At 31.1% G+C, this 22,167-nt stretch overlaps 1 protein-coding gene, 1 long non-coding RNA gene and 1 pseudogene across 2 annotated transcripts; 1 reads left to right on the forward strand and 2 right to left on the reverse strand.

Moving 5' to 3' along the window:
* The first annotated feature begins 773 nt into the window (after window positions 1-773).
* On the forward strand, window positions 774-1,640 carry LOC128159320 (uncharacterized; annotated as a pseudogene).
* A 5,622-nt stretch (window positions 1,641-7,262) lies between these two features.
* On the reverse strand, window positions 7,263-7,771 carry LOC128158668 (uncharacterized). Its single transcript, XR_008240021.1, has 3 exons — window positions 7,695-7,771; window positions 7,529-7,597; window positions 7,263-7,354 (listed from the first exon to the last, which is right to left on the reverse strand). It is a non-coding gene; the product is annotated as an uncharacterized LOC128158668 (long non-coding RNA).
* Window positions 7,772-10,621: 2,850 nt separating this feature from the next.
* On the reverse strand, window positions 10,622-18,315 carry LOC128161615 (uncharacterized). Its single transcript, XM_052824929.1, has 15 exons — window positions 18,249-18,315; window positions 18,064-18,136; window positions 17,828-17,919; window positions 17,538-17,735; window positions 16,978-17,067; window positions 16,047-16,181; window positions 14,415-14,558; window positions 14,030-14,179; window positions 13,743-13,886; window positions 13,264-13,416; window positions 12,757-12,900; window positions 12,277-12,297; window positions 11,937-12,054; window positions 11,730-11,817; window positions 10,622-11,415 (listed from the first exon to the last, which is right to left on the reverse strand). The coding sequence occupies exons 1-15, from the start codon at window positions 18,277-18,279 to the stop codon at window positions 11,158-11,160; spliced, it is 1,839 nt and encodes a 612-aa protein (XP_052680889.1). The 5' UTR covers window positions 18,280-18,315; the 3' UTR covers window positions 10,622-11,157.
* Between the last annotated feature and the right edge of the window lie 3,852 nt (window positions 18,316-22,167).

Raw genomic sequence — 22,167 nt, forward strand, 5'->3', positions numbered from 1 at the left:
AGTCGTGTGTACTATTTGTCTGGTTCATATGCAGAGTCATGTGTACTACAGTATATTTCTGGTTCACATGCAGAGTCGTGTGTAATAATTTTGATTCACATGCAGAGTCGTGTGTACTAATTTTGATTCACATGCAGAGTCGTGTGTTCTAATTTTGATTCACATGCAGAGTCGTGTGTACTAATTTTGATTCACATGCAGAGTCGTGTGTTCTAATTTTGATTCACATGCAGAGTCGTGTGTACTAATTTTGATTCACATGCAGAGTCGTGTGTACTAATTTTGATTCACATGCAGAGTCGCGTGTTCTAATTTTGATTCCCATGCACAGCCGTGTGCAATATTTTTTCTGGTTCACGTGCAGAGTCATGTGCACTTTTTTCTGGTCAGCATGCAGAGTCGTGTGGACTATTTTTTCTGTTTCTCACTCATTGTCATGTGGACTATTACTATGATGCACATGCAGAGATTCCATTTTTATATGTTCATGCAGATTCATGCACACATGCTCTATGTGTATTGTTACATGTATGTAAGTTTACATGTGAATCCAAAGATATACACTGTTTTGACGCAAGTCTTGATAATTGCATTTTCCTATTTAATGTTTGTGTGTCAAAAATTGCAATTAATCAAATAATAATTAGCTTGTGTGCACCTATATCCGCATGATTTGAGTGCAAATTTGTACACTCAAAAGTTGCATTAATTGTATATTGGGTACATTTAGAAAATTGATTTTAACAGTTTTAAAATATCTTGTAGGCGTTACCATGCCAAAACGCTAACATCCTGTGGAGGCAAGTGAAGGTACTAGAGCAAAACATAAACCTCAGGCTGAATCAATCGATTACCAAAGACTTGTGCAAGAAATTGTTAAATTGCAAAAATCCAACTCTGATGCATCAAGCAGCACAGTGGTACCCCTAGAAAATGCTGCATCTGCTACATATGCAAACACCGTCAATGAGTTACCTGCACCAACGACTGCTTCTTCGTCTATGCAAGATAACCCTATATTGTAAGTAGTATCTCAACTTTTAAAAAACACAGGTGAGCCAGTAGGCACAAACAAAGGTTTCTTCAATTCTGATAATCTTATCTCTGTAACAGAAGGTAGTCCTCTTGGTGCGACAATACCACAAAAGATAAAGACAAAAATTTGGTCAAATGAATTTTTTGATGTAAAAGTATTATTGTTCCACCAAGATGAAGAACCTCTTAGGTTGTGCATTACTCCAGGGGTCATTAATGTACAGCAAAGTTTAAAATCAAAAACCACCATGTTCATCAGTCAGTGGACTGATGCCTTTCTTATCTTTATTAACATCAGAATTCAGAAACACCCATCAGAAACTCCCCACTTATTACAATACATGAGCTTTATTAGAGAAATGCAAAGACTGCATGGGGATGTTGCTTGGAGAACATATGACGAATCTTTCAGAAAGCTAAGGGAGTCTTTGGCTGTAGATTGGCAAAAACCTATTGAAGAATTAAGAGGTAAATGTATTGCTATGTCCAACTTTGCAGTGAAAAATCTTACTAGTATTATTGACTTTGTTGGTTTGAACCCTGCACTATACAAGGGTCACAGCTTCAGGATAGGGGCAGACACTCATGCAGCACATTTGGGTTAATATTCTGAAACTACATTCAATAAATGGGAAGATGAAAATCCGATGCTATTTGCAGATACATACCTTCGTCAAGCTTTACATTTTAAATATGTATAGCAAATGCTATGTATATATACTTTTCTTGGAAGATTTTCACAGTTCAGAAGTTAACTGCTGTGTATTATAATTGTAACTGATATGCATTGTTTGTGTTTTTAATTCAATGTATAGATTAGTTGTATGTCAAAATTCAGTTCTCATCACAATTCCCTATCATTTGTCTTATATTGGACATTATTCAAAGTGTGATTCATGTATATCATTTATCTATACTATGTGCATGATGTGGTTACACATAACATATAACACAGGTCAGAAGTAAACTGATGTGTTAATGTGCTGTATAGTTTTTTAACCATTGTTTCTGTTGTTTGATTTTGTCATTTGAGTAACATGTGCCTACTGGTTCATCTGAAAATGTTTGATTACATGTATATCTGTCTTTAAAACTTGTTGGATAGTAAAACAAACTTTTGACATGTATATTAGGCAGCTGTTATATTAACACAGGGCAGAAGTCAACTGATGTGTTTATACTTGCAAGGTTAAAAATAAGATGTTCCTAGTGGTATTCAAATTTTTAACTGGTTTGGTTATAGATAATCTGTGCCTTCATGATATATTAATATTTATATCTCCATAAAAGGCAGGGGTTGGCCATCGCCATATGTGTTGTATGTACTGCCATCTTTCATATTGTTGACAACCATGATCTGGCTAGTCCACTTTGTGTGGGGTCGTTTTGTGCAAACCTGCTGTTTGCTTTTGGTGGCTGTTTTTGTTCAACAATATTTTTGTTGCATGTATATTTGGTACAAGTTGATAATGTATACATCTTTGTTTAATATGGGGGAGGTCATTTGCTCACCTTTTATAACTTACATTCAATGTCTGGTAATTGTTATTATGACTGTTTGAAGACCTCCCCTTATTGCCTAATTTTTCTTATTAGCAAAAATAAATGGCAGTACATGCACACAACCATGTTTTATATTTTTCTATCAATCCTAGACAGATCAACAATATTACATAATACAGCATTATTGTAAATAATAGCATTTATGTAAATTGTGATATGTTATTTTTATGCTAGTTCCAATAATAGTAGTCTAGTCATAATACATTTGTAATTCTAATCTTTGAGTACTTTTGAGTATTTAGCTGATCTTCCTTTTTGTCTACATTAGCCAATCAGAGTGCGGCATTTAGTCGCGCGATGATTTGACTACGTCACTTTAACTGTCAGCTGTCAACAAGTTTGTAAATACCGCAGTCAACCCACCCTCCTTCCCCTTCATCACCTTTGTAGTTGGGGATTTATTCTGCAATGTATTACACATGTATGTTGCTGTTGATGTGTGAAATGCTGTTTTTGTTCAACAATATTTTTGTTGCATGTATATTTGGTACATGTTGATAATGTATACATCTTTGTTTAATATGGGGGAGGTCATTTGCTCACCTTTTATAACTTACATTCAATGTCTGGTAATTGGTATTATGACTGTTTGAAGACCTCCCCTTATTGCCTAATTTTTCTTATTAGCAAAAATAAATGGCAGTACATACACACAACCATGTTTTATATTTTTCTATCAATCCTAGACAGATCAACAATATTACATAAATTATTTTGCAGTATATGTTATATATTCAATACATTTATCAATTAATGCCTAATTTAACTTAAAAAAAATATCCCAGTTTAGTTTCATAATGTGTAAACCTAAACCTACCTAATATGCAGTTGGAAGCACCCGCAACATAACCGTTCACACATGAACACACTTTCTTGTTTCGGATCCTATCATGTAAACAAAGTGAAGCGTTGATAGTCCCTGAACATTGACTATTATTGTCACAGGTATCTCCCAAGGTTAGCCCGACTAAAATAGTAAATACAGTGTATTAAAAGATAAATTACAAACAAACTTTATTAATTTTAGAAACAACATTGGAAAACTAAAATCAGGTAAAAAAAAACGTAACTTGGATGAAATATAAATAGTAAAACCGTTTATCCATTTAGGCAAACTGTTTCTATTAAGCATCTAAAATAATCACATTTACATTACCATTTACATTTAAAGCTAACATGATTCAAGAATAAAAGAGTTTACAGCACTTTAAAGATTTGAGATGGAAACAACGAATGAGCAAAAAGGCGTAACGCTTTGGACTATTTTAGCAAACAGATAATTTGTTTGAGACCTGTACAAGACAGTGTGATGATTTTAAGTCGCTGTTCAATTCATTTCTAGCTTACTTTTTGGGAGTTGATTTTAATCAACTCTCCTATGCACCTACTCGGGTAAAGCGAAAATGAAACAGTGTTTGGACCTAAGCACAAATCAATATCGCTGACAACACTTAGTTCTTGAAAATAATCAATAAATTCGATGCTATGTATTCTGAAGCATAGTTTTTCAAGAAAATTTATTTATTAATACCATGAAAATAATAAGATTTTAAATTGTACAAACAGTTTAGATATTTTTCGAAGTTGTATGTATTCCTACGCTTGTGTTCAATGTAGTCTCGTTCAACCAGACGCTTGGCTGTCTCCGTTAACATCCGACAAAACAGAGTCTCTCTTGCTTGTCGGAGATAAACGGAGACAGCCGAGCGTTTAATTGAACAAGACAAGAGTTTAATCTTCCATACAATTTCTCAGAAATATTTCGATTACTGATACTACTTGCCCTGCCAAATCACAAATAGTTGATTTTGAATAAATTATAATCGATAAAATCAACTCCCGTCAGTACTTCAGTACTTTGATTAAAATGTGTATGCAACATATAGGCAAGATATACCCTTGTTGATAAGAAAAGTCATGTAAAAAGCAGATCCATTATATTTCAGAGCACAAAATTTTGTGTTTAAAATCTGTAAGCATGGACTGTGAACTAACTTTAGATTTTATATTTTCATTAAAGAGGCTGAATGCTTAACAAATCACCCTTAAGTTTTTTCTTAATATTTTAAAAATGATCTTTTTTTTACCACGAGCTATTAACCAATGACGATTTTTTGTAATTGCAAGTAATTACAAAAAATCGATTTAGATTTAGAATCTGTGCTTGCCATTGTTTTTTCATTTTCTTCCGGTTTTTGTTTTAGAAAATCCTCTGATCATATTCTATTCTAAATCATGCTTATTAAGAGAAGTTCGGTTTTTTTTCTCCCAATGCTAACACTTCAGAACTTAATCTAAAATCTAATTTACATTTATTGATTTTTTTAAATTAAGCATTGCATTTTTCTAGCGGCTTTGTGTTTCCCAATGTATGAAGCATGAATTATTTTTTTAAAATGATAAATTAAACACACAGAATTAAAAGTTAATTAATTGACGATTATGGCCATCATCCGATTGACAATTTTTTAATTATACAATGGTTTGATATCAAACACATGCTTACCTTTTTTACATCTCCCATCTAAAGCTTCATAATCTTCTAAACATTGACAACTTGTGAAATTGTTAACCATTCTGCATTCACTATTTCTTGGACAGAGTAAATTGTTATCGCAGAAATCGTCAATTTTGCGTTCAGCTGCAATTTTAAAGAGTTTATAAAACAAGCTGAGTTACTCGAGTTTATATTTATTGGATTTGAAACAGGATGCGATAACATGTTGATATGAGGCAATGTATGTTCTTATTTAAGCAATGAAAATGATACGTCTTATCTAAAATAATATAAATTAAATTTAAAAATGATCTGTATTAACTATTACAAAAATGCAGAATAACTTAACTTGTTGTGACTGAATTGTAACTAAAATAATGATTATGAAAACCAAATGCACATTTATTCTCTAACAACATGAAAAGGGCCAAACAAACTGTGTTCTCTCCCTTTCAATGTTTATATAACTCAATACCGTAGCTAGGTACACAATAAGTTTTAGAAATTATTTTATTTCCATCATTGAAAAGTTATACTTTAAGAACTTTGATTTCGTAAAATGTTTCTTTAGTTTGTAAAATCAACTATTTAGTATGTCGTGTAGATTCTTACAAATCCAAAATTCTTCGTTGACATCTGACGATCGTCGACAAACCTCTGACAGCCTGTTACAGCCCTGATTACATCTTGATCCGCTAAGAACTGTAAATATTATAATATGTTAGTTTATATTACACTGTGCAAAAATTGTTAACAATAGTGTGGGGACTGACTTATCAAGATTAAGTTACGGAAAACATATTAAAAAAAACCAAACTTTTATATGTATTTGTATGTGTTGCCATTATCATGCTTTAAAAACAAAAATAAAATGTTTTAACACATCTACAACAGATTTTGACTAATTTTTCTTTAAATCAAATTATCATTGATCTTTGATATTTTGTTTTATTCCTTGCAAAGGATCAAATGCATTATTTGAGCAGCGACTGTCGATTTCCTTTATGTTTAATTACCTGTCGGCCCTTCACAAAAAAGGACCATTTCCACATCTTGTAATCGGTTTGTACAAGGATTTGCTTCTATAGTAAAACTGTACTTAGCACCAAAAGCGAAGTACAGCCTACTCCGGATATATTGAAATTCCGGGGACCATGCAAATTATTTCAATATATCCGTATTTCAATATAAGCGAAATTGACTGACGTGAAGCCGCCATTTTTGAAAGTTCAATCCCGATGTAAGCATAGAAAACCAAATCCGAAAAAATTATTAGATCATCATTTATCTATTACAATAAACGGATTACATGGAACATTAGTCCTTCAAAGTTTGATTAAAATTATATCCGAAAGTTTTGTAAGTTCCGTTTTGTTACTATATTAAACCTCATCATAATCTCGAATCGCATTCTTTTACGTTTTAGAAAAACGTTAAAGAAAAATCACCCACTCAAACGCTTCAAATATTGCTGAACGCTGCTTGTATATCATCGTAAGTGTACACGCGATAATCTTATAATCCTTAGCTATTTCGAATTTAGGCTTTGTTCTTTCATCAATAGCCATAACTAGTTTTATTTAGCGTCCGGAGATAAGGTATTTCTTTTCCGTGGGGTTTCAATATTACGTCTAGCCTCAATACATCCGTATTCGTAAAAACAAAAAAATAAACATTGAATAAATTTTACTTTTTAATAAAAGTATAAAAACACACATGAAGAGAACTTATCAATTCACACCTTTGTATATCAACCGGTCAGTCTGGCATAATTACTGTCACCAACCGTGACGACAACCGCCAGGGAGAACTTCAATATAACCGTTATAAAAACAACTAATTATCACCTTTGGGGACCGATCAGTGGCTTCAATATTAGCGATATTTCAAAATAACCGATTTCATTATATCCGTCAAATCAATGCAAAGAATATGAAAGGTAAAAACTGGGGATTTATTTCCATTTCAAAATAAGCGGAATTTCAAAATAAGCGAGTTCAATATAAGTGGAGTAAGCTGTAGTTTGTTTCTGATTTGGCAACGCTGGATATTGCAGAAAAAATGTTCACTGATTTAATTTAAAAGTAATTATTATTCAAACAATACTTGTTTTCTGTCAATAACTAGAATGTATAATTTACGCTATTCGGTTTTAATGTAATTGTACCTCTTCTTATAAAACTTGATACGTTTTCTGGATAAAAGCCACATCGTTCTTCACTTCTTACAAATGCCGTGAAATCTTGATAATGGTATGTCCTTTAAGTGCACAATTCTCAAATTACAACAGAGAATTAAATGTCATTATCAATAGAATCAGTACACGCCGGACAATAGTATAACTGTCATGGGTTATATTATTTTCTTATTACGATATAATCTAAGTATAACAAACTGCAAAAAGAAGTAAAATATGCATAACCATTTACCCACCATAGAATAAGGCGTCCAGAAATGGTGCTCTTACCAAATTTACGATCCAAAATCTGATAACCCAGGTAACTATGATGTTAAGAAAACATAAAAATGTATCACAATATAACGATTATGCTTTGCGAATTAGGAACAAACTTCACTAAAAGATATGTTTAAATCTTACATAATAAGAATAAACGTTGCTTAAAAACATCAATTCTTATTGATAGCATGATACTCTCATCTGTAAAAAAGAAAAATCACTTATCTTTTTTAAACTATATTTTTCATTAAAAGGAAACTCTTGAATGAATTCCGGTTTCTGCAATTAGCAATAAAACACCAGTCTATGTCTGGCACGTGAATTGCAACATTTCCGAAACTGAAAACAAAAATTTCTTGTACATCCGAGTACATCATCATCTATATATAAAAATGGCATCTGAAAACATTAGGTATTGAGATTTAAGTTATTAAAACAACTTTCTGAATCGTTTTCCGATTTTTTTTAAAACAATGTCATTTGTATATGTAAAAAAAATAAAGAAAACAGTGGAAATGTTTTTCAGTATCATGATTTGTGTGAAATTTATTTAGTTAGGCCAAAATAAGGTTGTTTATTGATTGATCAGCATTATATGATTCAAATAAATATTGATTGTTACATGTTAGTTTAGGCATCCACACTTTAAGTGTCAGTTGACCTACTACTGATGATAAAAGAAATCAAAGTATATATGTTCATTTACCTCTTTTTTGTTTTACTTTTGTGCAAGTTTTACTAGTGTTCGATTTGAAATACGGAGATAGTTCAAAAATATGTACCGAGCATTATTGAATTTTGATGTCAAGGGGGTGCATGCAGCGAAAATGCATCAAATTGGTGGGAATCTCGGAAGAAGACCTTTTCTTGCCAATAAATTGCTTTCAAAAAACCTATACGGAGGAAAAGGGATATAGGAGCAAGGATAAACGTTAAAATGACGTTGAGGTGAGTTTGTGGATGTACCGGGTCAATGGATATAGGCAAGTTTGATAGCTTAAAAAGAATAAACAAATGATGTCATTACCTTCAAAATTGACACGTTAATGAAAGGTATCCTGGTTTACTTTCTGGTGAACTTTCAATGATTTAGCTTTTTTCCAAGGGATTAGTCAATGCCTCAATAATTTTCGAACAACCCGCTAAGCATTGAAAAATTACAAGATGCATGTAGGTACATGTACCTGCTTTACCTTCTTATTTGATTAAAACAAAATACATAATTTTTCAAGTTTCAAGTTATCCTTTGTAAGAATTTATCTTTTGTTACAATATTTATCAATAACTATCATTGATTTCCGTACCAAGGGAAAACTACTTATGAAATTTGCATAACGCATGATCACCACCTTTATCTTTTAATAGATAATAAAAAAACAAACAAGACAGTATACATGTTGCTCTTTGACAAAAGCGTGACTTTAATTGTTACATACATGGTTTGAAAACACGCTCATATATAAGATTTATCTACATGAATATACACATTAAAATTCACAAAAGCATGAGTTAGAAGAAAGGGGAAAAGAAAATAATATGCAATAAACACTTAAAACGAAGAAGGGAAGTGGTGGATTTTTAATAAATGATTGGAAGGAACAGAATTGGTATTCAAAAATATTACCCGTGCGCAGTCGGGAAGAAAGTAAATCAGCACGTCTTCCTTAACAAAGAGAGTCGGTAGAATTCCTGCGTTTAATTTAATTGGTCAAATGATGACATCAACATTTAGTAACCAAATCAAACAACCCCTACATCTTAATAAAAGTGCAATCTAACGTTTAACTTCAAAATATTTTCCAACCATTCCGATTTTCATATATTCAAGTACCAGAAGTCTGGAATTAATTCTGTTTAAAGTACAGTAATTTTCAAGTGGATATCCGTAATTATTACAAAAATACATAACTTTAATATTTATCTAAATATGAACTCGGGTTTTTTGTTTTGTATTTTTACATTAACTTTTTAAACATGAAATTGTTACATGATTAATAAGTAGAGTAACATATAACAAATGAAACACCATAATTCTTAAAACTTTAGATAAGTAAACACATACAAAAGGAATTAACGTGAAAAATAATTGAGTTATGGCACAGGTGTTTTTCAAATTGTGTTTACTTCTCAAAGCAGTTTTACAGATAAAAGCGATGACCGCGTATGCTAGATATTAATTATCGCTGTGTGTATTTATCTGTGGTAGAACCGATTTATTACTTTATCATCTAATAAAACTAGGGTGTGGGGTGTTATGTCATGATTATTCGTATTGATTGAATTTCCAGAGTGATATAGCCAGAGGGTCATAACTTCAAATAAAACAGGGAGTTTGGTTTTGATAAATGTTGAGAGATTGTTATAGACATACTTTTTGTTTTGTCATTTTCAACCCAAACGCATACTTAAACAATATATAAAAAATGGAGGTTTGGGCCTATCAAACAGACTCACAAACATGCAACATACAATGACATTAAATGTATCAAACAGACACACATATCACACGATGAGATATCTTTACAAAACAGAAACACATATTTCAGACCTACATTTTAAGTACATGTACCAAACAAACAAGTTAATAGCAACGAAAAGCACAATGACATTTAACTACATCAAGCTAAATTGGTCTTAAACTTTCTACAAATTATACATTTTAATTCAAATGCAAATAAAAATATGGGACAAAATATCAGAAAATATTTTTTTTATATCCCAGTACAGACTCTGCTTTGCATAGCTTGAATAATTCATTATCACGTGCTACCGCAAGTTCTTTCTCTATGTAAACAAAAGGTTGACGCTAAATCGCGACTAGCAGATTGGTAGTGGACCAGAATACTTACAAACAAACTAAGTAAAAGACAGATACGAACAGAACGCTTTAAGTCATGGGGCTCAGAAAGGAGTAAAAATGACATTCTATTTTGTTTATTATCTGATCAGTAGTAAGACAAAATGATGGTCTATATGATATATATATATATATATATATATATATATATATATATATATATATATATATATATATATATATATATATATATGTGTGTGTGTGTGTGTTAAGAAAGTTGTAAAGAAATTGCTTTTCTGCCTCTTCCCCATACTGTTTTTTCTCGATTACTTTTCGTGTGCACATATGCAAGTCCATTCATATGTTACTTTTGATATATAAGCTTAAGAAAATATTACTTCTCATTTTAATTATTAATCTTAGTGCTCCAAGAAATACCAATTAATTATCGTTCATATTTGTCACAATGTTACTTTTATACAACCCACTATACAGTCAAACTTAAGTTGGATATTTATAGCCTTAACATTCAAGACTTAAGTCTAGATCTTATTTTAGTTTTATTTCTGTCACCTAAGTATTTATCTTATAGTGTGAACAAGGTTAAAAAAGTGTTTATGTTAAAAAATCCTATTGACAATTGACTCTTAAATTTGCTGTTTGATAACGTAATGCACATAGAACAAGAAACCTATTAAACGTTCATAAGTACCAACATTACATGGATTGGTCTATCTAATATCGGCAGCTTAAACAAATGGTTAAAAATGGTTAATTAGGCTAAAATAAACGCCCATCTTCATTACTTTAAAAGATGTGTTCATCGCTAGTTGTGGAGGAGTCCAAAATTGGCCTTTGAAAATCGTATTCGTTTTCACACATATGTAATGGATTTCCAAAAAGATGGTTGTACATGACATTTTTATCATAGTTTTGTTTTTTGTTGCAACGGTGGTGATTTGAGATATTGTAAACGTGTTGGGAATCACTTTCTTCTACCGGATCGGCCTCGTTATATACGTCTTCAGTAGGTTCGAAAATCTTAAAATTCTTTTTCTTTGTCTCCTGAAAATCAAAATTTGGTAAACGAAAAGAACCTTCAGGATTTTGAAATCAAGTGCATGTTTGTTTTTAATCAATAAATAACAAAACTCAAAACAGCTTTAACTGATAAGATATGTAAGTTAAAGTATGTAGAAACAATTCAAGACAGTGGTTTTCATTTAATAAAAAGATAAACCCAGACAGTTTTTTTTTCATACAAGACAATTAACTTGTATTGGCAAAAAAATTTGAACCCTTCTTTACGCAATTGCCTACATTCATTTATAAAAATGATATCTATTATTCCCAGTTAAAAAGCGTAATATATAACAGACCTGATCAACATTTTTAGTGCTGTTTTCTGCCGGGGAGTTGTGAATTTCTATAGAGGATGAATCAGAAGTTTTTTGATTCTCATCAATTCTGAAATATTGCGATATATCTTATTACATATAAAACATTTTAGTATCGATGATACAGTTTGTGTGTTGTTTCTATCTTTCAATGATCAAAATCATCGACGATTTTATTATTCAATGTACCTCTTTGTTGCTTGTTCTCGTCTCCTCAATACAAAACGAAAAACCACTGAGCAAGCTATTATACAAACGAATCCTAACACACCACAAACAGCTGTCAAGACAGACCGATAGTTATGTCCTATAAACAAATGTCATATATACTGTCATATGTTATTATTATTGTTATCATTTTCATTATTTACTTGGATTTTGACTCGACAAAATGTATTTCAAAAATTACTAAACGAAATCATTTCAGTAATAAATGTAGAAATATAGTTATTTTTAAATAATATGATGCCACTTTCAGTACTTACAAAGTAGTTAGATGATATGAAAAGTTAAAATCATTATTTCTTACCACGTGCGCCGGTTCTCAAAGCTATTGCAAAAAAAAAACACATCGAAATTGATATTCCAGTTGTTGAACATGAAATTGCAGATTGTAACGGAACGAATTGACCTTTTTTAAACATTTACTTTGGATATAATAGATTCATTTGATGTAATATATTATATACCATAAACATTTTATTTTCAATATCAAAGTAGTTTGTTATAGGCATAGTTACTCACGGGCTAGTTTTATTTTCCTCTTTAAAAATTAGAGAAAATATCGTAAGTTGCATCATTCCAATTTTCGATAAATGCATCACTAATAAGGCAGTTTTTATTTTGGATTAAATTTTGGGGATAAATACTGGTTACACGACACAGACTAAAATGATTTTAGGGGTGTGCACTTATATTTGTTAAATCATGAACAATGTTGCCCTATTTAAACAGTGATTTAATTTTTTTTAACAACCAGTTGTTCATTTCTAATGAAAATAATGTTCACCTTTGAAACATTCCATATGTTCAACGTCTGCTTTGAACCCTTCTTTACACAAACACAATTTTCTGTCACGTATTTCCCTGCAGACCAATGATGTCCCATTGCACTGATCATCTATTTCACATTCCTCAAAAAGATGTTTATTCTCTGAAAACATATCTTTTTATTTAAAGCAATACAATAGAGTGACTATAAGGTACAATTATCAAGCAGTATGTTTAGTAAATAAAATTACTCTATTGAACATTTTATCAGCCTACCAATTTCTATTTAGCTGCATATACGTGCTAAGACATCGTTTTAACGTATTAACCAACAAGTAGCGAACCTGATCTAAATGACTATCATTTTTAATGTGTCTTATTAAGTTCAGTTTCAGTGCAAGAAGATTTTTTTTATTTAAAAAGTTAGTAAATATAAATGATACATTTTATTTTTATGAAAATACCATCGGCTTTTTAACTGTTTAAGTTGTATGTATATATCATGTTTTAAAAACCTAAACCATACCTTGTAAGCAACTATTTCTGTATCTCAGAAAACCAGTATCGCATTGACAGGTTAAACCAGTAGATCCGTTATGTTTTTCTCCACATACGGTAGCAATTCTTGCCCCTAAACACTGTCCGTCTATATAGCACGGTTCGTCAAGAGACAATTCCACTGAAATAAAGAAAGAAAAAATCGATTCGATTGATTTCATAATAATTTGAAGAAAACTCAACATGATCGCGTTCTTTAAAAAAACCAAACGTTTTTGTAATTGCATATGCAGCACAAAAACAACAGACTGAACTAGTCTAACATCAAAGATTGCTTTAAAAATCTAAACTCAGGATTATTATTATTATTATTAAGTTTTCATTGCATCATTTTTGTCGATAATTAAGTCCATGAGTGTGATAAAGTTCTGTCTCAGTGTAAAAGAATGCGATATATAATGTAAAACAACGATCAATCTTGAAATTACGTCCTAACTTCCTTCATACATTTTAAGCATAATCCGTTGAAGACTCTACTATCTTCTCTGCAATGGCAAAGTTTTACTCCGTCTATATCTTTACACTCACTAGCTCCACCATATCCAGTACACTGCTCAGACCTTTCACAGGATTCATAAAGACGACGATTTTCTAAAGTCAGTACAAGTATTATATTTCAAAACAGTGGGGTTTATGCTCGAATTGTGATTTACAGTCATATTCAATGATTCCTTTCTAAGAACTAATGAAGAATATAGTTCTGAAACTAATAATGTCAATTGTATGTATCTTACTTTTGTAACACTTTGAACCGATTTCGATGTAATCATCGTTACATATACACGTTTCTTGTGTATGATGTTCAACAGTATTGCATCTATCTGCATTTTCGGTCCCAGTACACTGTAAATCACCTCGACAATTTTCATGAAGGACAAGTCCACCTACCATAAATTCTCATTAATTAACTAACAGAAATTGTGTCATATTTTAAATTGTAATAATAAATTCTGTTTCTCTGAACTCTGAAATTTATTTCCTTTATTGAATTATGCCTACGGTAAAACATAAGTAATTTGTGATTTTTTTGGGCAAAAATATTCATCGATGTCAGTTTCATCATGTTTTTGACAAGTTCTAAAGATTTAAATAAACGTCTCTTGCGTTTAAAGTACATACCTTTGTAACATTGGTTTCCGATAGCAATATAACCCTTCAAACAGGAACACACTCTTCTCCCTTTCAACTCATCCTGTAAACATTGTGAAAGATTTCCCATACACTGGCTATCATATTCACAGATTTCCCCCAGAGGCAGTCGACCTGTAAAAGAAAAACCCATAAGATTATGAATAAAATTCATTTTAAAAGAGCCATGGTTTAAAAACAACACACTACTATTATTTCAGAGTGTTACATTTTGCAACATTGTAAAAATTCCTAAGAAACATACTATTACAACTAGATAATGTAACTTTAAAATAAAATAACATAAGGTTATATAGGCTTAATTTCCTCCTAATTTCATTAAAGGATTGCAAATTCAAACTATAAATTCATGCCAAAACAAAGAAACCACTGATTTTTATACAAAATCAATAAAAAGATAAATACATGTATAGTGGGTTTTTTCTCATTTAAAAAATGAATTTAATACTTGGTTCTTTGATATGACGATCAAAAGACAATTTATTAAATTCATTTCTTATCATTAAGCAAAAGAATTTAAGCCACAAAAAGTAGAATGGCATTTTTAAAAAAGTGTGAGTAATGTTAGCGATATTCTTTATAAGCTCTAATTGGAATATAGTGTCACTGAGTTGAGGCAACGGGACCGGATCCAACCGTATACGAAAATAATTTATCTGTCGATAAAATTAGTATGTTTGTGCAATTTTTGTGAGTTTCACTTAATTACTCTTAATTAAAGGGTACCTGCAGCCCAGCCGATGTGAAACATATGTTACAGAGTTTATTTACCAAAATTTAATGCAAAAAACCGCATCGAAATCGGTGCAAAAATGAGCATGTAGCGACGTTATAAGCATTGTGAATTCTGATGGCCGATAATCTAAAATTCCTCATTGTAAAGAATTTGAACAGCAGTGTTACCGCGGTAGTAATCATCAGAGGCATCAGAGAAATTTTACAGTCCATCAGATATCTTTTCAAAGCTTTTGCCATTGACACAGCCCATAAGTGTACTAAATGTAATTCTATTTTAGACAATTTTGAAACCTTATCAGAGCTTGCGAAACGAAAACAGACGTGAAATTTCTATTTTATGATTTCAAATGTTGTACTACGTATTATTCTAATGAAAAATCAAATAGTTTTAAAAGTATTCACAACTTCTATGATTCATAAACGTTATTTAAATGAAAAATAAAAGTTTAATTTTAAAATCAAATTTGCAATAAAAAGTATGTGCTTTTGAATATGCAATAATTGTAAAGATATTAAAAAATCTAGCTGAACGGACCAGATAAGTCAAGGAAGTTGATAGGTTATATCATTCTTTGTTATGGCGCTATTGGTAAGACTAAGCTAGGCGGAAGGCTTACACAATGCTATCGCACAGATCATTTTTTACAACACGAGAGGAAAATAATTTCCTTGTTGTTCAACAATCAAAATGATATGACACAATGATTAAGTGAAAAACATAGTGCACGTAAAAGAAAGGAATTTTTTTATGTTAAATGCATATACAAAATATGCATGGAAGATGAATGTACACAACGTGGTCAATAAATTTAAGTATTTTCAATATTAATGTAAATCTATGCATTAGTAATGACATAAGCCTACCTTTAAAACACCGTCCTTCAATGGCGTCATAGTCTTGTTTACACTGACATGTTCTCTTATCGCCGGATGCTATACATTCCAAATTTCTTGAACACGGTAAATTGTCGTCACATGATTCCTTATAGGTCCGTTCCGCTGAAATTTAAAAAAAACCCACACATTTGGAATTGGATGTAACATAGTAATACTTAAGGGCTGCATATTTTTTTTTTTAAAGTATCAATACATTTCAAGCAAACCTTTAACTTGAATAATATTTTTAATACTATGTTCAAGTTTTAAAGAAATTTTAAAGAAGATTACTACTTAAGCAAAGACAATTCATCAAAACAATTGATTTCTTTTGACTTTCACTTTCTTCTCAAACTTAGAAATAAAACAAAAATGCACTTTCCATTCGTTTTATACAGAGTATTAAACAAAATGTTGATTTTGTTCCTAAATTTCAAGCTTATGCTCTATAATTTTATAATTAGCAATATTCAATGTTTTATCACAGTTCAGATTGGTGAATTATGTAATCATTCAGGAATAAATGTAAAATTGCTTTAAAAATATCCGGATGATCTTACCGTATATCCGGTATATTTCGCGATGATCTATTTTTTTTTTTTTTGCGATGTCTTTTAAATCGAAAATTATTGAATACGCAGATATTATATTCAGTACTATATTCTATAAGAAACTTTTTAAATCGTAAAAAAATGACTGGCGCAAATTAAAAATGCTACACATTTTCCACATTTTCGCAAATTGTTATTGTGAAATTGCATAATAATCCTTAAAGAAATATGCAATATACCTCAACCTTTGTTTAGCATATGGCATTTAGCATATTTTTTTCTGACAAATAATAACATTTGTTCAAGTACTTCAACTCTGTTTTTCATGCTCTGTCAGGTCTACATGTACATTATGCATCTATTCTTACAAATACAGAATTCCTGGTTATCACCCATTGCAGATCTACAAACTTCGGTTCCTCTGTTGCAGCCCTGGTCACATGTTGTTCCGTTTACGTCTGAAAACATTTATTTAGTAATTAAAAGCAAGAAAACTGTAGTTATATTAAACATAATTGATCATTTATCGTCAAACATGTTTACCGAGTTTTTAGAGTCACCATCTTCCATTTATATTCACAATGATTCACAAGTTTATACCCATCCCTCAACATATTTTTTTTTATATATATTTAGCCAGTAGTTAAAAAATCATGTTATGCTTTGTACAGAATTGTCAGGTATCCTGGTAAAATTACTCTGATCAAATAGATACCATATCCTTTTAATTCAATACAAACTAACATTGCAACTCAACTACAAACATTACATTAGTATTGTTCCAAAGAAAAAACGTTATTTCGATTTCTGTTCTGTTAATTGCTTTTTGTATTAAAGATAATGTACCAACTTCTAGATCCCCCCATATTTATGCCCGTTATAAAATTATTAACAAACACTACGTTTGTAAAATACTTTTGATATTTACCTGATGGTCCTTCACAAATTAAGAGACTTTCAACTTTTTGTAAAGATGTCTCATAACATCTTCTGATTTTAATATCAAAACTGTATTTGGCACCAAAAGCGAAGTACTTAGTGTCAATTTCTATGAACATTGATCTTGAAGATTTATTAGTTACGTTCGTAAAGAAAACTAGACATGACTCTTTTTCGACTGAGTGATCTGGAATGTAAAAAAAAAAATAACTATTAAATCCGAAAAGAAGAGAGCGAAACTGCTCTGTGTAATAATATCTAAAAGATGTTAAATCTTACGTTGTGGAATAATGTGTTGTAAATTTGACGGAAGAAAGCCACAACTTTGCCCACTTCTTACAAACGACACAAAATCTTCGTAATGATATTTTCTGAAAATTATGGTAAAATTATAATCATTCATATTATTAAGTAAAACATACTTTTTACAATACAAATTTGATTACACTTTTTTTTATCATCAAACTTAAAATATCGCAATCGTTCCTCAGTCAGTATTATATATAACCGATTACCCAACAAAATATAAGGACTCAGTAAATGGTGTCTGTATCAGATATAGAATGAGAAATCTGACAGCGACAGGCACTATAATAGAACAAAAATTGAAAAATATACCAAAAAAATACAAACTAAAGATAAACAATTGAATAATTAAAATGAATATATAATTCATTCTTACGCAAACAATTGGCCTTACCTTTGAGAATCATAGCTCGTGTTGTTCCCATTGTTTAAAAATGAATTAAATATTGTATGTATCTATCTTTTTTTTATTGTTAGAAATTATGTCAAATATGAATACTTCCTTGATCCACTTTTAAGTGTTATTTGGTGCCTGGTACTTATTTTAAAATGCTCAATCCTAAAAAAACGATGAAACGCGGAAACATTTTTTCTTTGAATCTTTTGCGTCAATTGAATATGAGAAATACATTTTAACTTAAATAACTTTACCATATGACATAATTGTTCTTTCTTCAAGATCTTCTATCTTTCAAGATAAAGGCTATGTTACTTATACTTGTAGATTTGTCATAAACATAACAAAGAATTTAATTATTCGAGATAATGTAGCTTTCATATTTTTAAGTAATTGCAACAAGGAAGAGACTCTCTAAATAAATATCAAGTCTCACTTGTACATATTTCAAAGTCAGCAATGACGTGTTAAAATGAAAGCATATACATGTAATCTGTTCCGGGAGAAAAGAGCAGCGACCCCCCCCCCCCCCAACCCGCCCCATGTATGAGTGAAATTACTTGTATAGTAATACGATATTTACTACATAGGATTCTGCACTTGAATCGTTAAACATAGAATGACTCCGTGAGTTTAGGATAGGTGAGACATGTTGAACTCTTCGTCATTTTCATCACTCTTGCAAATTAATAGTTTATTTCTTTGCAGATTAGGTTATTACTTTAACCACAAATTACCGATTGCAATTGGCTGGTTACTATGAAATCATCAAATTTAGTGGGGGCATATTTTCGTGGATGAATTTTACAGGTTCGTAGGGAAGTATTTTCGTGTATTCTTATATTTCTACAAATCTACAAAAGGAAATATGACTTTATTACCCTAATTTATGAATTCGTGGAGGATGTTATTTCGTGGATGAAAGTTATTGGATGGTAGTTATTCCCAGGAAGTGTAAGCATCAAAGGATGTTGCCTACCCCCCCCTCCCCACCCCTTTCCGAAATTCTCTTTTTTTTTTAACAAAAGCACGGAATACAGGAAGATTATTAGTATCCGCAGTGGTGGAAATTTTACAATGTTAAAAGGCCAAACACGCTTAAAAAGTAACATAGATCATTGAATTATTTCAGAATTATAAGCTCACCTACGGCGATAACTTCAAGAGACAGTACGGCGCATCTTATCAATAAACCGACAAAATTGTCCGATCGGGTTCGGTATTTTTATACTACTCATGAATGTATAAACTTTCAGAAAACTACAAATTTCTCCTTGAAATATATCTAATTACTTCTTTAAAATTACTAATTACCTATCACATATTCACATTGCAAAGTGTTACGGGGTTCAGCCTTATATAATACTACGCATGCGTATTTACTGTAAACAAAATACACGCAGGGCTCGCGGGGGTGTTAAGGAAGCATATGGGCAATTTAGCGTCTTATTTTGACTGTTATATTCAAAATCGTAAAATTTAATAATTATTTTGAATAAGATCAAACACTTAGTATTATCCTTTAAAATAGATGTCAGTGCAATAAAATCGGGTTGTACATAACTGCCACATTGGTGCATTATCACGTGACAACTATAAATAGCTTACGTATATTCCTTAACATAAAATGAGATAGAACAACACTACCCCGCGGTTTCAAAAATAAAATAAACGTAACAAGTGAAAGCAAAACATTTTAGTTTAATCAAAACCCCTGCTAGAATTCTATGTTCTTCCTTATTAAAAAGTTGTTTATCCGGTTCTCGAAAAACCTTCCCAACTTTTTATAGTTTGCACGGAAAACGGCAAATTGCATCAAAACAACACACAACATGGGATTCTAGCAGCTATTTTCAATTTAAGCATTGATCAAACTAACGATACGTATAAAATTTTAAGTTCAATATATACGGGGTAGTGTTGTTCTAGTCGGATTTTTATATCGTAAACAACAACAGAGGAAAGCCTGGCCGAGAAATAAAAGCAAATTTACATACCTTTTAGCGAATGATTGATAAAACTAACATCTCCCCAAGTATTCTTATGTTCAATTCTTAATAAATCACACCACAATACTTTATTAGAGTTCTTAGATTAGTTATATTTTGAATATGTTTACAATGTTTTCCGATCAAATTCACACGACATTCAACTTTTAGTCATGACGTCATCAATGTGTAAATCTATGTAATACAAACTAATTTCTGGAAAAAAATTGTCTTCAGTATTTTTTATTTGTTTTTGATCTCCGTTTCGTTGCTTAGATATTTGAATTTGTACATAATAACTAAGATTTGTGATTTCACGGAATTACATGTAACTCAGATTCCATATGCTTCCTTAACACCCCTGCGCTCGCAAAGATTCTCCTGGACATGTTTGTTGATATGTACATGAATGTCTTTTCTACTTCTCAAAGGTAATAACTGGTTAAAGTTTTTAAAATAACCACAATTATTATTTTGTAAACATGTATTTTTCGTGTTTATCATAGGAGTTGCTACAATATAAATTAATTTTTGTAAATGAGGTCCCTTGAGGGGTTATTTGACATATTTATGTCTGTTCATTTTAAAATAAACCGAAATTGGTAAACCAGTTTTGAAATATCGAGGAAGTGAGGATGTGTTCCATTTAGAGAGTCCCTTTAACCTCGTATAACCGTATGAACGTAGTCGGACGAAGATCTTGTAGTTTTCAGCACATGTCAATTACTGTCAATCAAAGTCCACGTGGTACAAATAAACGATATAAGATTTTCCCTATTTGTTCGACCCTTAAATTTCCAGAAGCTCCTACTTACGTTAATTAAGTATGTGAAAGGTCTTTTTATGTATTTCAACTCTTACAATCAACGTTATTTCCTAACGTTAGAATGGTAATTCTGAAGTTATTCACACATATGTTTTCAGCTGTACTTTCTCTCTAAGTGAGCTTTAAATGTATCCGTTGTCTTTTGTCGTCTTCGTTGTTGTCATTTTAAATTTTTCACATTTCATTTTCTCCATAAGCAGTGGGCCAATTTCAATCAATTTGGTACAAAGCATTTATAGGGGCTTTTAAGTTTGTTTAACTAAAGGTCCGGGTCCCCTTTAACAGGAGACAATAATTAATTATTGAAAATATGTTAGTGTTTTTCAAAACGTTTTTTTTCTCAAAAACCAATTGGGCAGAAAATCTGTAACTTGTGAGGAAGTGTACATTCAAGCTTGTTTAAATCATGATCCATGGGGGTAGAGTTGGCAATAAAAAGGGCTTAGGCGTGAAATTTTTACTTTGGAATAAATTGAGAAACTTTATAAAATCTTATTCCTGAAACATTAAAAAGAACTCAATAAAGTTTTCAAGATATTATACATTTGATACCATATGTATCAAGAAAGTCTTGAGCTTATCTTATCAGTTATGACTATAATCACTCAGTGAGCGATGTGGCCCCTTGTTAATTACGGTACTAAGGGTGGGTGTATTCAAAATTTAAAGGGAAAAGACTCTATCTAAAACAAAATCCAAAACATTTATAAATGATAACGATAATAACCTAAGCAGAGTCTACTAAATAAGCACTTATTTTTTATTCTTCATATATTACAATGAAATGCTTATCATTTCAAAAAAAGAGAGAGAGTAATTGAATGAATAAGTATTATACTATTTGCTTTTATTGTTCTCTAACAGTGGTATACCGGGTAGGAGATACTAGGAATGAAAATATGGGCTGAAAGTCGAGTACAGACTAGAACATACATTACAGTGTATGATCATTATCCTGGTGTAAGTACAAGGGAAGAAAGGCTTTACTAGGGATTTGTGAAGAAGATGACGGAAATCCCTAATAGAGATATGGTAAAAACACATACTAGGTTTATATTAGAAAAATGGGGATATTCCTACGGACAGGAGTTTTGTTTTTATT

The sequence above is a fragment of the Crassostrea angulata genome, chromosome 8 (genome assembly GCF_025612915.1).
Source record: "Crassostrea angulata isolate pt1a10 chromosome 8, ASM2561291v2, whole genome shotgun sequence".
Lineage (NCBI taxonomy): Eukaryota > Metazoa > Mollusca > Bivalvia > Ostreida > Ostreidae > Magallana > Magallana angulata.